Raw genomic sequence first — 17,981 nt, 5'->3', positions numbered from 1 at the left:
CACATGAATAACAGGATAAATCATTTTAGTTAGTAATAGTAGCTAGAGGAGACCATCGATCAGGCAGAGCTTACTAAGGGCAGCTGGACACTTGATTGACCAGATCCTAACAGGAAAGGAAAGAAGAAAGAAAAGATCATTGATTCCAGTACAATCTCTCTTGACTTGCTTATTCTTCCTCATTTCTTCTCCTTGCCCCCAGAGTTTGCACCTAATAAGTGATTGGTTAAAAGGATGAACTTGTAGCTTACAATCCATATTTGTTAACTTATACTTTATTGAAATAGCCCTATTTTCCCAAGGGCTGTTTGTAAGAAAAGAATAGTTTGGAAATCTTACTTTTAAATTTCCAATTTCTTTATACAATAATAAAATAACTCAGCTAGGCCTGTGAAGAAAGTTATATGAATTATGCAAGATAAATTCATGTTTTTTAAAAATATGTATCCTGAAAAGTCAAAAAGACTATGAAGCTCTCTGTCAATAAGAATTGCTGGTTGTAAGAACTAAAGTAGAACTTTTCAAAGCACTGATTCTCCCACCTACTTCACAGTCTTAATTGGCCACAGGACTTGACATTCATTGGGTGATTGTTTATTGGCTTCATCTGCCAGTGAAAAAGATTCAACTCCCACTCACCACCAAAGTATATATAGATATACAATGAGCCAGCCAAAGCAGCTTCTGTGGCTGTATTCCTTTCTTAGGGATCGTCACTAGGTAAGTGGGGAGAATTGGGGAGTAGTTTTGTGCTTTGTTTTTTGTTCAGTGGGAAGTGTTCTTCCCCTCTTCTCCCGTCTCTAGGCCTGGCTCTCAATATACTGAGCTACCCAGCTTTCCCCTGAACTTATTTTTTTAATTGGAACTAGATACATACAACGGCATTGAGATGAGTCTTCCCTAGAACTTTCCTATAGTTGTAAACCCCTTACTCCACATAATCCTCATAAAAAAATATTTTACCCTTTATCTTGGAAAGTTTGGGCTATTTCTGTGACAACTTGCTATATCTGGAGTACAAACTTCCACAGTGCTCCTGCCATTTTCTCCCTTGCAGAACATTCACAAGCAGCCCTTAAAACAACATATGCCTAGATTGAGTTTGGTTCTCCATTATTCCCTTCTGGGTCTAAAATCCTACCACTAAGTCAATTTTATGTGAAATGCCTTAAAATGTCCACATTATATTCCCTAAGATAGTAAGATGTGGGGTGGGAGGGGGCAGGGGTAGCAACAGCAGGGCTGGAGCTAGATGGTTTTCAGATGGTTTTATTTACTACTTTCACCTTTTAATCTTCAGGCTTTATACTCAATTGAAAGTCCATTGCCATAAAGTATTAGCTGCTTCACCATCCCCCTTCCATTCTCTTCCTCCCCAACTTCCCATGGCACAAAGCATTCTATACCTAGCTAATGCACTTGTATACTGTATACCATATATTACTCTATTGAAAAGTAAGCTTGAGGGACAACTAGATGGCTCAGTGGATAGAGCACCAGGCCTGGAGTTGGGAGGACCTGAGTTCAAATCCGACCTCAGACACTTCCTAGCTGTGTGACCCTGGGCAAATCACTTAATCCTGCTTAACTAGCCCTTGTCTTTACTAAGACAGAAAGCAAGGGTTGATATATATATATACATATATATATATTTATAAATATATCAATATATATATTCCCTCGGTTTCTTAATATCAATATATACATATATATTGATATATATATTCCCTCAGTTTCTTAATATCAATATATATATATTGATATATATATTCCCTCGGTTTCTTAATTATGACTGTGGCCTTGGGAAAATGATTTAACTTCTCTGAGCCCAAGTCTCTTCTGTAAAAGGAAGTTTGGATTAAATGACCTCTAAAGTCACTAACAGCTGTTAATATGTTCTCCTATTATTTAAATAGGCTCCCTCTTCCTGGGGCCCCTCACGGGCTCTGGATGCAGGAGATATTGAACAAATGTTTACTGAAGTGACTCTAAAGCTTTAACTAGCTGTGACGTCACCTTAGTGTAAGTAGTACCTAGATGTTTCTGATGAATGAGCATCCTTTCCTTGAAGGAACAGATCTTGTTAACTTGGTCTCAAACTTTGCATAGCTAACACAGAAAACATTTATTGTATCAAATTGCTTTTCAGTTAAATGTTTCTCTGACCCATTATTTTGAATTGCTTGATTTTCTGTTTAGAGTTTGGGTTTTGGGGAGTTGTTTTTGTTTGAGTTTTTTGGGGGGGGAGGGGGTTGTGTGTGCATGCTTTATAGAAGCTTACTGAGGGGGATGTTGGGCAGTTCAGTGGATAGAGCCAGACCTAAAGACAGCAGGTCCTGGGTTTAATTTTGAATCTAAGACATAAGGTAAAGGTTAAAAAAAAAAAAAGCAATTGCCCAAATTTAGCTGAATGCATTGTCAAATCCAGGTGTTCTAACTCCTAATTGAATGTTCTTTCCATTATATTGAATGCCTCCATGTGTTTCTTCTGCTGAGGGGGAATTCCCTAGAGTACCTCTATCCAATACAAAGTCTCTTTTAGCCATACTTTTCTCTTAGGTTGGAAGAAAAAATGTCCAGGTATAACTTGTCTCCAGGTAGCACAAAGGAAATCATGGTCAAAGCTTCTCTTGGCAAGAATTCCTGGTATATGGGAACCAAAAAGGGCTCATCCAAGTTAAACAAGACTGTCTCTAGTATGATACTTGATGATGCAAAACAGATCGTGGCTGAACTTAGTTCCAAATGTAAGTAAACATTGCTTTGATTAAGAATCCTTGCTGTTTGTACGTTTTAAATGGACAAGATAAAATGGTACTTTCTAATATGTTAAAGCTTGTTTGGATTTGGAAACATTTGTCTACTGACTCAAGCAAAAGTCTCTCTTATTAGCTCAGAATGAACTAATATTAAAATATTGTACTTGATAACTCTAGGATCTCGGAGCTTTGACTCACAGTTAATTGAGAGCTCTGATTTCTTCAAAAGTTGGACCAAAACAGCTATTTTGGTTATTGGAACTCAAACTGACTTGTCCTCCCACACCTAAGTTGATAAAGCTCTCTGGCCTGGGAATACAGGAGAAACCATCTCCAAGTACTAGATCTAGATAATAGTTATAACGTTTCCTTTTGTTTGCAATTTTGGTGAAGTATTCTCAAGATGGTATCCATGATCTGTAGACGATATAATCTTACCATGAGATTTTTCAGCTAGGGCTTTAAGACCCTTTATCATGCTTGGCTTTCAACCTAAGGCTGGTATGGGAGATAATAGTTTTTAGACCTTGAGAAAGCATCTCATCTATTTTACAAATTTATAAATGAATTATGTGAGCCCCAGAGGAAGGGAAGGTCCTAGTCATTAGCAGAGCTAGGATTTGAGCCCTATTCCTCTTACTCCAAATTCAATGTCCTTTTCTATCATAGCAGCATACTTCCTAAGAATAATACATAGTCTACTTATTCCAAACAGTAAAGATCCTTCAGTCATATCTGACTCTTCATGCCCCCATTTGGAGTTTTCTTGGCAAAGACACTAGAATGGTTCACCATTTCCTCCTCCAATTCCTCTTAAAGATGAGGAACGGAGGCAAATAGAATTGAATGCCTTGCCCAGAGTGACACAGCTAGTGAGTGTGTAAGGTCACATTTGAACTTGGGGGGAAAATGTCTTCCTGATTCCAAGGCCAGTGCTCTATCTACTTTGCCGCCTGGCTGGCCCCAAAAGTAAAGAACAGATGCATTAAAGAATAGCAATATGCTGAAATTGAGAATGGAATTATTGCTATAAACCACCTAAACAGGCTAGAATTATGAAACAACTCAATATCAACTTTTGAATTCAGTATAATCACTTCTTGTAAAACAAACTCTTGAATTTCTTTTTTTTAAAGACAAAAGGAGAAATTAGAGGTGATAACTTAATTGCTCTTGGCCCAAAGGCTTCTCACTGCCTCCTTATTGGAGGCTTTGCCCAACAAAATCTTTTTTTTTTTTTATAAACCCTTCTGTCTTCGATTCAATTCTGTGTATTGGTTCCAAGACAGAAGAGTGGTAAGGGCTTGGCAATGGGGGTCAAGTGACTTGCCCAGGGTCACACAACTAGGACATGTCTGAGGCCAAATGTGAACCCAGGACCTCCTGTCTCTAGGCCTGGCTCTCAATCCACTGAGCCATCCAGCTGCCCCCCAAACCTTCTTGTTTTTAATTAATAACGCTTTTGCTTTCAGCTGCAAATGAGCCTATCAATCAAGAGAAAATGAGCACATCACAGGTGCCAAAGGAGGTAATTTTTACTAACAGTTTAAATCAGATCCTATGTTTTGTCTTGTTGTTCTTTTTTCCCTTTTTTTAAATTACCTTTTGATGATTCTTTTGAGTTCTGTGCTTGGGCATCAAATTTTCTGTTCAGGTCTGGTCTTTTCTTTACAAATGCTTGGAATTCTATTTTGTTAAATGATCATACTTTCCCCTGTAAGAATATAGTCAGTTTTGCTGGGTAATTGATTCTTGGTTGTAGATCTAGTTCCCTTGCTTTCCAGAATATCATATTCCATGCCTTTCAGTCCTTCAGCGTAGATGCAGACAGATCCTGTGTTATCCTCACTCTGGTTCCATGGTATCTGACTTATTCTTAGAGCTTGTAGTAATTTTTCCTTGGTCTGATAGTTCTTGAATTTGGCTATAACATTCCTGGGGGTTGTCAGTTGGGGATTAAGTACAGGAGGTGATCTGTGGATTCTGTCAATCTCCACTTTTTCCTCTTGTTCTAGAATATCGGGGCAGTTTTCTTGGATAATTTCCTGTAGTATGATGTCCAGGCTTTTTCTTTTGTCATGATCTTCCAGTAGACCAATGATTCTTAAGTTGTATCCCATGGAACAATTTTCTAAATCTTCTGTTTTATGAATGAGGTGCTTCATATTTTCCTCAATTTTTTCATTCTTTTGATTTTGTTTTTTGCTACCTTGTGAAGTAATTTGCTTCTAATTGTTGTATTCTGGTTTAAGACTGAATTTCATCCCTGGCTTTTTAGTCATCCTTCTTCTGGTCTGATTTTCTTTGGAGGTCTTCTTTCATCTCCTTTGTCTCATTTTCAAGCTGGTTGATTTTGGCTTTCAAAACACAATTTTCTGTTTCCAGATGACTTATCTTAGTTTGTAAGTTCTTTTCCCAAATGTCTTCAGCCTCTCAATTATTTTGAATTGTATTTTGAGTTCTTCCAAAGCCTGTATCCAATTTGCTGGATTTTCTGTGTTTTTGCTTGATGTTCCTTCATCCTTCTCTGTTCTGTTTGCTCTTTGTTCATTGCCTGTATAGAAGCTGTTGATTGTAATTTCTTTTTTCTTTTTCTCCTTGTTCATATTTATCCCTTCTTTACTTCCTGCAGTTGTCTGTGCTCTTGCTCCTCTTTTTTTTTTTGTTTTCGGGTTTTCTGTCAGTCTCCCCTCTTGGAGCTTTGTCAGGAGATTTCTCAGTGCAGTCTCAGGGAGCTTGGGGCAGTGTTGGAGCTTCAGCTTCCCTGACCTCTGAAGACTTTTGATGGGATTAAGTTCAGCTGGGTTGGGCTGGATATGCCCTGAGGCCAAAACCTCCTGGAAGGCTGGAACAATATGGAGGGTCTCCACTGCTGTAACCAGGCTGCCCACTCTATGCTCCCTGTCCACCTCCTTCCCCACCACCTGTGTTTGATGCCCTGAGCCTGGCATAGCCCTGCCCACAAGGTATTCCCTCCAGACCTGCAACTTTGCCTGCCCAAAGTTTCCAGCTGCCACTGGAGGCTTAGCACTCTATATGGGGGAAGGGTTCTGGGACCTTCCTTCTTTCCCCTTAAACCCAAGTGTTCTTGAATTCTGGCTTGGGGGGGGGGGGCATATCTTTTGAATTGAGTCCAGCAGGAAGGTTCCTTGGCTGTCTTGTTTTTGGCTTGATTTTCAGTACCCTAGGAGCATTTAGTTTGTAATTGGTAAGGAAGGATTTTCGGAGGTCTAAACTTTTGCTGCCTTTACGCCACCATCTTGACTCTGCCCCTCAGATCCTCATTCTACTATGAAAATGATCAAATCTTGGGTCTGATGTCTCATACGTCCTACTTTATAACATCCTATCAGCTTGCCATTGAGTTATTTATAAGAAATAGCCTAGGTGTGTTGAACACAGTCCATTATGGCTTCATGGATTTTCCAATAGATATAGTCCTTCTAAACACTTTTAAAATCATTTTATTTTAAAGATAAACTAGATGCTTTTCTCATCTATCTTGTCTAATTGAAGCCTAAAAAATAAGTTAACATACTAACTACTACATACAGATGGGACATTTCCTGGCCCCCATTCAGATAGATCTTGTCAATATTTTTCAATTCCTATAAATTCTAGGAAGGCCTTTTTAACCTTTAGGACAGGTTAGATTTCTCCATACTGAAATGGTCACAAGAATCAAAGTTGAGACTAATGGAGCATGTAATCTAGCAGATTCCCAAAATCTAGTTTATTTGAAACAGTTTGTATATTATATATTGGATGTGAAGCTAAAAAGTGGGATAGTACCAAACTAACATGCCAAGAGCAAAGGAATTATACATTTGTTTCTTTCTAGACACCACATTCATCTATAATTATTGTAGTTGACCAAACTCTACCATCAAAAGAAACTGAGTTAGTAATGAATACCACTAGTAATGACTTGGACAAAGAAGATGCCAACACAGAAACTGCTGATACCAGAACAGAAGTTGATGATGCCACCCCAAAACCTGTGTCTGAGGAAGAGAAAACTATGTCTGAGGAAGAGAAAACTATGTCTGAGGAAGAGAAACCCATGTCTGAGGAAGAAAGAATTTTGTCTGAAATCCAAGAGGAGAAAAAAATACTAGAAGAACTAAAAGTATCCTTGGACAAATGTCTTCCAATATCACAAAATTTAGGTCAGTGACTATAAAGCTAGATATAATTCTTTTATTCTTAGTCCTTCATTTGAGTATAAAATAGTCTGGCTAATTCTTAGACTGCTTCATGCTATAACCTATGACTTGGTAATCTAGCTTGTTTTGATGCTGCTCATCACTTGATAAGTCACTTTTGCCTTTAAGAACAAGACAGTCTTAAAGCTATTACATATTCAGCTGTGAGTAAGAATATGATGCTGTTTTGATTCTAGAACCTGATGCCTTAGTTTGAGGAAAATTGGATATCCTTATGAATTTTGTGTTGTAGCATAGTTTTAGCTTTCCTCAAAATAAAAGTAAATGAAATATCCTATGGATTGTCAAAATCTCTAAAGTGTACTCATTGTGGGCCCTTAATACCTCTTAACTCTAGTCCCTTCCCTCCATTAATTACATCTTGTATGTAGCTTGCTTTGTATGTCTGACATGTTGTCTCTCCCACTAGATTATAAGATCCTTTGGGGGTGAGGGGGAGACTGTCTTGCTACCTTTTGTATCCCTAATACTTAGAATAGTGCCTGGCATACGGTAGGTGTTTAAGTGTTTATTGATTTGGTATATCATTCTAGTACAATTATTCATGCTTTTTAAAAAATAATTCAATATAGTTGGTGTCCAAGAGTCTTCAGAGGAAGATGAATGTTTTGGAGAAGACTATTCAAGAGATGACAGCTTTTTCACAACACTAGGTTGTCTGCCAGTCCACCTCCAGCCTCAAGCATATAAGAATGCTTTGGAAATTATCAGAGGTGCCAAGTATGACATCAGAGAACTCTTGTACCAGCTCTATGAAACAATTGAATTGGTAGGATATTCTATTTCTAGTTCCTAATAGCTTTTTTTTACAGAATTTAAGTTGGATGGAACCTCAGAAGCCATCTAGCATAAAAAGTCCCTCCTTGTATAGGAATCATTTGACAAGCAGTCACCCAACTTCTGTTTAATGATCTAATAAAGAATAATCCATTATTTCCCAAGACTGCCAATTATGAGGGCATTTTAAATATGGGTAAGGTTCCCCCTACTTCCAACACATGATTCCCTTATGTAGAACCTAAACCTGCTTTTGGATAAAGCTTCTACCTTCTCATACACACACCCTTCATACTTCCTACTAAGAGCAACAGATTTTTAAAAATCTAACTTCTTGTCCACATTAACTTATTTTAGTACTTGAAAATAGCTATCTTATCACTCTGCCTTAAAATCCTCCCTTCTCTGTTCATCTGGCATGTATTTAAAGCCTTTCAACATTCTGATTATTCAATATGATGCCCAGAACTTATATTAGAAACACTTGCTCATGTCAGAGCTTAACCCCTATTTTAGAGACTGCCTCTAGATCAGCATTTCTCAACCTCTGTTTGTAGCGATGAGAATACATGATACATATCAGGTATTTCCATTCCAAATCATAACTGTAGCAAAATTACAGTTTTGAAGTAGCCACCAAAATAATTTTTTGGTTTGGGGTCCCCGCAACATGAGGAACTGTATTTCGGGGTCACGGCATTAGGTTGAGAACCACTTATCTTGATGCTACCAAGATTGTATAAACTAACCCCTTATCCATTAAGCCCCATTGCCCATGCATTTATCTTGATAGAAATAGCAAGGTAAAACAGAAGTAGAGGTGTGCATGGGGAGTGGGATGTTAAGATGGTAGAAGCAAACTAGATTCCACTTACCTAAGCTGGTTTTCCCAATACCTGTTTTCCATTATAGCAATTATCTTTTTATGGCACATAAAAAATTAGCCTCCATCTACAAGGAAGGGATCATAAATTTCTGACTTTTTGATAAATCCAGTATCAATACTAAGGATTAATGTTTATAAAGCAGAACTGTGTCTTCGAGCTTTCCAAATGTTTTGTTCCACCAGACTTATCAAAGCAAGCAAGGGTCTGAGAATCGCCAGATCAGCCAAAAGGCACTATTTGAACTATGGATCAAGTGGAGTAGGAACCAGTCAGAAAATGCGGATGATTCACAGGTACTTGTCTTATGCTTCTAGGTATTACAAATGCCAAGTGGCCTCTAGATTCAGGGAGTCTTCAAATAGGAAGACTTTACCATGAAAATATTGAAGAATGGAAAGAACTAAAACTGGAGGATCAGAAAAGGTTTACCATAGGAAAATAATACATGAACTAAAATCCTTGAAGAAAAGCAGGGACTATCGTGAAAGATAAGAGCACGTAAATAGTTTGCCTTGTTTGAAAGCAAGAATTCCAAATTTGAAAACAGCAAGTAGGCAGCTTGGCTGGAATAAAAGGTGTAAAGAAGGAAGGGAAAAGTAAAATAAGCCTAGAAAGGCAAACAGAAATTATAAAAAATTCATCCCAAAGGCAACAAGAGCTCATGGAAAGTTCTCAAGTATGGATACAACAGCTTTATGCTCCAGGAAGATTGCTTTAGCTGCTTTGGGGAAGTCTGATGGGTAAAGGCATAGTCATGATATGCTTTGAGGATAGATACGCATAGCTTCTGTTGCTGTCATAGGTATTTAGTAGGAGAAAATAAAATGGCAAAAAATAAGAGCCTTGGGATTAATCGGGAAAGATTTTATAGATGACAGGGATGTCTGCTACCCCTAAAATAAGGTAAATTAAGAAGGGAGAGGAAAAGGGAATCAGCATAGTAGCTTGAAATGTACTGAGGTTTTTCAGGATCCAGGCAACTAGATTATAACTCTAATTAGGTGAGAGCTATATTTTTCTTTTATGGGTCCGAAAGCTAGCTTTTTAAGTGTGCCTCTGGAGGAAGATTATCTTGCATTATTTGGGGGGGGGGGGGGGAAATCGTGTGGGAAACCAGGGAGAATGTCAGGTTGGGAATAAGACTATTAAGGCTCTTAAGAACTTATCAGTTTCAGGTTTTTTTCCCCATATGCTATCCTCTGGTTTAAGAAGCTATATCTAAGTGACTGACCACTCATTAACATGCAAAAGAAAGTATAAAATCAACCTTACTCTGGTGACAGTGGTCATGAGTCTGGAATTTACAAGGCAGTAGTGAAGGAGGCAAAGATTGGAATAAGGCAGACAATGGTCTTACTTGGGTTTGGGGGAAGATTAGCTAGAGGTCACAAGATGGCAAACAAGTACCTAGACAGGAAGGAGAGAATTTCAGAAGACACTACTTGCTGAGTTGCAGTAGTATAGCAGAAAAAGAGCAAAAAAGTAGTATTCCAATTCTTCCTGACCCTGTATAAGGTGTGTGAAAGGAAGTACAGTCAGCCTTGAAGAAGGTATTAAGGTACTTTCAGGAGAAAGCTAGATTTCCATAAATACTAGAACATGCTGAAGGAATATAAGACAGACCTGGAACCAAAAGATCAGAGATCTTGAGTTGAAACGAACCTTGGAGGCATCCTTTTCATCTAGCAAAGGAAGATAGCTTGGAAAGTTAAAACTTGAGGTCCTCCTAACAAGAAGTAAGCTAGAACTTAAATTTGGGTCTTGTGACTCCCAAGTTCTGTGAGCTTCCTGTGAAACTACAAAAAGACCCTCAGAAGGAACAGAGGAAGATAGAGATGGGTGAGGCTTAGAGTGGAGTTCACTATAGGTTATGAAGAGGTAGCCCAGATGTGTCATCTTTACTGATTTTACACAAGCAGGATTGGATTGTTCCCCAGGCTAGGTGACTGATGGAAAGAAGAAGAAAATATCCCAAGCCAAGGATCTAACTGATCCCCACAGGACCCTCAGCCCAAAGCAAATGAGGGAGACAGAAAATAGGTACTAAGAGAAGGCAGGCTGTCAACATCTGGGGTGCAGCAATCATCACATCAGCTAGTTCCAGCTCTGGATCAGAATAATACATTAAGGCAATCTAGCCTTGTTGTAAAGACTGGAGTAAGAAAATTGGTTAGGGAGCTGTCTAAATAATTTAGTTGACAAGGTATTCAAGCAAGGAAAATAGAGATCCTTTCAGTCCACCCTGGCAACTGATTTTTCCTTTTTAGTGTACTTTTTTGCCCCAATCCAAAAATGGCTTTTAAACTGAGTGACTCGAAGAATGGTGGTTTTCTTAATAGGCACGTCAACCTAAAGTTTTTTGCAGTTAGCAAAAACTTTAGAATTCATCGAATTTTTTCAGATGAGGATTGAGGTACAAAGTATTTTGCCCACAGTCCTATACAAAGTAAGAGATCAGGAATTTAAATGGTCTTTCAACATCTAATCCAGAATTTTTAAAAAATGTAACTTTGATTGCCTACTAGATATCTATGTATATATATCTACTACTAAATCTACATAAAAGTAATTAAAGAGGTGATGAAGGAAGGATAAAGGCATTTGTATGAGTCTTTAAGAAATCTAATTGTGCTAGAATGAGCAACTACATTTATTATACACTTTCTGTCCTCCCTTTGTCTTACAGCTCCTTGAATCCCGAACTCTGGTCATGTCCCGTAACATTACCATGAAATTACAGTCAGCCTTCATGGACCTCATGCCTAAAATCCAGGGTCTCCCAAGCAGCTTACAAGACAGGCTCCAACAGGCCTATTGTGACATGCGGGAGCTTCATACAACCTTTTCCATGAGTAACAGATTTGAAGATCTAGAGAGGTATCAACTGGCCCAAAGCCAGTTTAAGCTGACCCAAGCCCAGGGAAGTATAGAACAGCTGCTATGTTTCTTAGAAAGTAATGTTCCTTCTGGATGGGTTGTAGGACCACTTTGCCCTTCTGACTTACCAAAGAAAGATGTGGTAACCCCTAAGAACTCTTGAATTGTGATACGGAGTCAGACTGTCACTTCCCAGACTTCTGGCAAGTAGTCTTGCCTAGTATATAGTTAATAAGTGTACTCTGTAATTTTTGGATTGTGAAAATAAAGTTGCATTGAAAATCATTTCAATTTTTGTGGATTATCTAAGTGAAAAAGAAGAAATCTTAGATTTGGGGGTAACTAGGCAGCCCAGAGGATAGAGTTCAGAGTCTGGAAGAACTCAATTAAGGCCTCATACTCAATAGCTGTGTGATCCTGGAAAGGTCACTTAACTCCTATTTACCTCAGGGAAAAACTGAGGCAAATAGGAGGAGTTAAGTGACCTGTCCTAGACCTACCTCTTGAGGGAATATTTAAAGTGCTTAGCACAAGACCTGGCAAACAATGTTATTTTTGTCCCACTAGCTATAAACTCTTCTTTGAGTTCTCAAGGAGGAAGGAGCAGCAGTAAGATGGAGAAAATCTAAAGGCTCTTGGTGGGAAATGTCCTATATTTGGGGGTTTGTTTGGTTTTTATTCCAAATTTTACAAAACCAAATGAAACATTTCCATATATAAAAGATGTGATCTCATTGGTATCCTATCTCCTATATGTTTAGCTTAACTTTTTTTCCTATTTACACACTAAATCCCATCCTCTAAAACCCAGCCCCTCCCTACATCACAAGATATGATCAAGGCAGCCAATATGTATACATAAATTTCATATTTTACTCTTTTGTTCACTTTCTGGAGGTATCATTCAGTTTATTCTCCCAGGATTAATTCTGTGGCTGTATATAATGCTCTGGTTCTACTCATTTCACTACTTCTGTAATTCTTTCCAAGGTTTTTAAAATTGGTCTGTTCATTTCTTATGGTATTCTATCACAATCATTACAGTTTATTCAGCCATTCCCCAATTGATGGGCAGCTTCTCCATTTTCAGTACTTTTCTATCACAGTATAGGTATTTTAGAACAGGTGGGCTCTTTTCTTCTTTCATGTATCTTCTTAGGAAACACACAGGACTGAGTCTAAGGATATACTCAGTTTTATAACTCTGAGTGTAATTCCAAGTTGCTCTCCAAAAAAGTATCTATTTGCAGCTCCATCAATGGTACATTAAAGTCCCTGTTTTTCCACATCCCCTCCAACATTTGTCACTTTGCCCTTTTGTCATTTTAGCCAGTCTGAGGAGTGTGAGATCCCAAATGTTTTGGCTTTCTTTAATCAGAAATGATTTAGAGCAATTTTTTTCACATACCTATATCACTTTTTCTTCCAAAAATTGTTTATCTCTTGTCCATTTCTCAATTGGACAGTGACTTTTATTATGAATTTGACAAATCTATTTTAGATATAAGCCTTCTATCTGAAAGCCTATCTATAAAAATTTTCCCTTAATTTTCTGCTCTCCTAATTTTGGCAGCATTTATTTTTAACTTTTTCAACTTGGGGGCAGCTGGGTAGCTCAGTGAATTGAGAGCTAGGCCTAGAGATGGGAGGTCCTATTTTCAAATCCGGCTTCAGGCAAGTCACTTACCTCCCATTTCCTAGCCCTTATCACTCTTCTGCCTTGCAATTAATACATAGTATGGATTCTAAGATAGAAGTTAAGGGTTTAAAAAAAATTCAACTTAATGTACTCAAAATCATGTTAAATTTGAAATCTCAAATTCCCCTCCTGTCTATAAATCTGATAGGAAGTATGTTCTCTGTTCTAATTCAGTGAATGGTCTGTACCTAGATTCTGCCAAACTATTTCCCAATTATCTCAGCAATTTTTGCCAGTGATTTCTTATCCCCAATACTTGGATCTATGATTTATTAAACACAAGATTACTATAGTCTTTTGCTGCTATTATATCTGTTCTATTCTGCTGATCTACCTTTCTTCTACTTAGCCAGTATCAGTTTTGATCATTAATGCTTTATAATACAAATGCTTTATAATACAATTTGTAATCTGGTACTCTTAGACTTCTACATTTAAAAAAAATTCCTTTGATATTCTTGATCTCTTATTCCAAATGAATTTTGTTATATTTTCTAACTCAATGTTTTTTGGTAATTGGGATGGCATTGAATAGATTAGATAGGACTGTCATTTTAGTTAGCGGTACCCATCCATGAGCAATTAACACTTCTCTAATTATTTAGATATGACTTCGGGTAAAACGTTTTGTAATTGTGTTCATGTAGTTCTTAGGTTTGTTGGGCAGGTATACTCCAAGGTATTCTATCTGTGATTATTTTAAATGTGGTATCTCTATCTCTTCTTGCAGAACTTTGTTAGTAATATATAAAAATGCTGATAATTTATGTGAATTTTATATTCTGCTACTTTGCTATTGGCTCCAACTAACTTTTTACTTTAATTTCTAGGATTTTCCATATATAATCATCATGTTATCAAAAGAGGTGGTTTTATTGCCTCTTTGCCCATTCTGATTCTTTCCATTTCTTTTTCTTCTCTTATTGCTATTGCTAGCATTTCTAATACTATATTAAATAATATTGATGATAATGGACAACCTTATTTCTCTCCTGATCTTATTTGGGAAGGCTTCTAGCTTCTCTCCATTACAGATAATACTTTTTTGGAAAGTTTGAATATGTTTGCTTGTTTGTCACTCTCCATTGTTTCTGTATTTTGCTCTTTTTCTCCATAGAAATTATCTAGGGTCAAAAGCATTTTTTGCTGCTGCTTATTCCTTTTGCTACTTAGTATATTGGGGTTCCTGCACGTTGGTGGGCATTGCTTTCTTCACTTGTCTCACAGGGTTTTGCCTTGTTAGTATCTTTCCTTCCTAGTCAGAAACTGAGTGAGGAGGGCAGGCAGTTCTTTGTGTAGTGTGCTTTAAAGCATTTTGCTCTGAGACTATTTTTCCAGTCCCTGTTGCCACTGATGTGGCCAACCTTGTTTCTGCCTGATCTCCACATTCTGCTGCCCAGGATCCACACTCTTCAGAATCCCAAGTCTCCCTACCAAAGCTTTGCACTGCCCCCAGGGGTAAATCTGTGGTGCCCTCAGCCCCCAAGAATTTAGAGATTGCCCAGGTTTTTACTCTGTTTCTGGTAGGTGATGTGGGGGAGAGCTGATCAACTTATGCTTTGATAAGTGTAGTTTCACCTCCTTATAGCATGGAAATCCCCAAACACTATCTATGTTTAAGGTTACATTCAGTGGGAGAGCCCCTTTTACTTCTGTCCTTTAGAGATGCTTTGTAATTATTTGTTGGAAGGAGATTCAGAAGACTCCTGATATTATACTGCTATCTTGGCTCCACTGTAATATAAACTTTATTAGTTTTGTTATTGATATTATCAATTATATTGATAACTTTCCTTTTATTAAACCATCCCTGAATTCTGGTATAAATCCTATTTGGTCATAATGAATTATCTTTGTGGCATATGATTGTGATCTCCTAGCTAGTATTTTGCTTAGGAGTTTTGAATCTATATTCATTAGAGATTGGTCTATACTTTTCTTTCTCTGTATGTTTTTCCTGATTTAGATATCAGTAGCATATTTGTTTCAAAAATGCAGTTTGGTAAAGTTCTTGTTATTTCAAATAATTTGTTTAATATTAGAATTACTTGATCCTTAAATGTTTGGTAGAATTTTCTTTAAATGCATCTGGTGCTGAATTTTTTTCTTAGAAGTTCATTTCTGGCTCTTCAATTTCTTTTTCTAAAATAGATTTATTCAGGTATTTTATTTCTTGCTCTGATAATCTAGGCAGCTTCTTTGCTGTATGTATTCTATTTCTCTTCATTAAATTTGTTATAATTGAGCAAAATAATTTTTAATTTTATATTCATTGGTATATTCACCCTTTTCATTTTTAATGTTAGTGATTTGGTTGTCCTGTATTTGCGATGTGATTAGTTCTTGGAGTTTTTAGTTTAGGGCAAAGGTATTAGTTCTATATGACTTGCTTTCTCATCAGGGAAATGCTTTCAGCCCCTAGATAATCTACTGGCTGCCAAGCTAATGGGATGATCAGTTAAACTGGATATAATAAATTATCCAAGAATTTCTTTCCCCTCCAAGACCAATCAAACAACAACTTGGGACACAATTATTTTTGTCTAGTAACCTATTGCTTAGGAAATACAAATGACCAGCAAAAAAAACTTAAATAGCAGAGAAATACCTGACTATGCTACCTACACAAGACAAAACAGAAGACTATGACTCATCATTCCAACAGTTCCTGTCAGTATCCATGACTGAGCAGCACCATGTACTAGGGGATTTAAAATTGCCTTTTCAGCTGCTCCCTTCATTCATTTCACCCTTCTTCCCTTTTCCTGAGAGATTTAAAAACATTAAAGTAGAAAACTGTCCAAGCCTAGAACCCAGAATTTTTTCTTTTCAAGCTAGAAAAGAAATAAAACTCCCAAGATCTTTAATGATTTGAGTCACCTCACAAAACACCCAGCAGCACTCTATCACTAAAAGTGTAGAATTGGCAACTATTCTATTTTGAGACTAATTTGGGTGAGTTGCCTTAGACATATAGTACAGTATAAAAAAATTATAGACTTGCATCTTTCATATCAATATATTTATGGTTTAATTTGGGGGTTTGGGTTATGAGTGTGCTTTTACAATAATCTCAAGGCTAGCTGTAACATTCCACCTGGAATCCTCGCTCCAAGATCTCCATGATTTGAACTCCTAGTCCAGTGAGTATAGGCACTGACACCTGAAATGAAGAGCAAACCCAACAGAACAGTAACAAAACAAAACAAAAAATAGACCCATTTCTTAAAGCCAAGATAAAATAATGGGGAGAAGGTCTTCTACCTCCCAGATCAGTTTATGGCCCCTGAGTTATGATCTTCCAGCTCTGGATACAGCAGGAAAGACCAAGCAGAAGGAAATCTTGAGATTGTTCCAGTCTGACTAAACATACTCCTGTTCTATGTCCATCAAAGAAGGTCCTTTTTACCCAGGTGGTAGAAGCAGCAGGATGACTCTATGTTGGGCAATCTGGGCATGCTCCATTCCCCTCTACAGGGAAAATGATGGTCTTTATCTGTACTTGGGGGATTGTATAGGATCCTGTAGTATCAGCCATTTGGAAATTTTCTGTGCCATATTGGGGAAGCATGTCAAAGGACATTGATCAGAGAGAACCACTCTGAATATGGGACAAGGAATGTGTTGAAAATGCAACCTTGTCTATTTGCTAGGGACAGCAACTTTCAAATGGGAAAATGTGCATGCAAGGGGGGCTTGACCTGCTGCGGACACCCAGATCACTTAACATGGAGGTACCATGATTCCCGGAATTCATCTGCTACAAGGATAGGAGATCTCTCCTTTGACTTCATAGCCAGATACTGTGCTTTAAAAATGGCCAAATTGGGATAATCTGCCTTTCTTGATAGCTCTTTCCTACTGCTTTCAGAGGGTTCAACCACAGCATAAATTCCATACCTTTTCCCTCCCTTTCTTTTATTCTTGTTCTTAGAAATGGGCTGAGGTCTTTGTTCTGCGTTTTGTCCTCATATTCAGGTGCCAGGAGTGATTCCTCCTATGCACCTGGAAATTCAAATCATGGACCGAAACCTTAAAACCAAGGCTATGGGTGGGATGGTGTAGTAGGAAAACCTGGAAAAGCCAGAATGCCAGGACTTGGACCCTTTATAGTTTAGAACTAGAATTTAGGACCAAGCTCTACAGGAACTGAGTTAAACTATGAACCATTACTGCAGACTAAGGTGGGAGAATTATGCCTTATGTGTTTTTTTGCAGAGAGAAGGATAAGATGTCCATTGGGCATTATACCTTTGAAGTGGCTTCACAAACTTTTTTTAATTATAAATTTGAAGTCAAGGTTTTGGATCTACTTCCAGGTCAGTCAATTAGTAGTTTCTGTAACTGGGCCAGTCATTTTAGTTCTTAATGGTCTACAATGTTTCATCAAGTCCTAACATAGTTATGCTGTATTTGCATGCTCAAGGATAAGGAGATAGATATGATTAATTGGATACATCCAAAGGAAGCAAAATTCTAGGGACCCGATGGTGTCTCCATGGTAGTGAAGACCAGGGGTTATAATTCATAACCAGACAGAATGATTTTTTTTTTCCAGCCAAGGGGCAAGAGCAAGATTTCTTCAGACCTCAAATTGGGAATTCTAAAATGGAAACATCTAAACTTCTTATGAGCTAAAATCCAGGAACACTCATTTGGGGGTTGAAAAGGGTGCCCTTCCATCCCAGTAAAGGAAATGGATTCTAGAAGGACAAATGCTTAATGATCTTGCCAAACTAAACCTGTCAGCTAGAAA

General features: G+C 37.7%; 1 protein-coding gene across 3 annotated transcripts; it reads left to right on the top strand.

Annotated features, from left to right (window-relative positions):
- The first annotated feature begins 627 nt into the window (after positions 1 to 627).
- LOC100618909 (perilipin-3-like) lies at positions 628 to 11,811 on the top strand. Of its 3 annotated transcripts, none has more exons than XM_007498034.2 (7): positions 628 to 720; positions 2,560 to 2,747; positions 4,232 to 4,287; positions 6,601 to 6,928; positions 7,558 to 7,754; positions 8,832 to 8,942; positions 11,336 to 11,811. In XM_007498034.2, exons 2-7 carry the CDS (start codon positions 2,573 to 2,575, stop codon positions 11,687 to 11,689), a joined length of 1,221 nt encoding a protein of 406 aa, XP_007498096.2. In that variant the 5' UTR covers positions 628 to 720; positions 2,560 to 2,572; the 3' UTR covers positions 11,690 to 11,811. The 3 variants fall into 3 exon arrangements, with proteins under 3 accessions (XP_007498096.2, XP_007498098.2, XP_007498097.2); XM_007498035.3 differs by having other exon boundaries at positions 702 to 720; positions 2,543 to 2,747; XM_007498036.2 differs by lacking the exon at positions 2,560 to 2,747 and having other exon boundaries at positions 684 to 720.
- The last annotated feature ends 6,170 nt before the right edge of the window (positions 11,812 to 17,981 follow it).

This window comes from Monodelphis domestica, chromosome 7, assembly GCF_027887165.1.
Source record: "Monodelphis domestica isolate mMonDom1 chromosome 7, mMonDom1.pri, whole genome shotgun sequence".
NCBI lineage: Eukaryota > Metazoa > Chordata > Mammalia > Didelphimorphia > Didelphidae > Monodelphis > Monodelphis domestica.
Note: the sequence above shows the minus strand (reverse complement) of the source record. Positions and strands in the feature narration are given on the sequence as shown.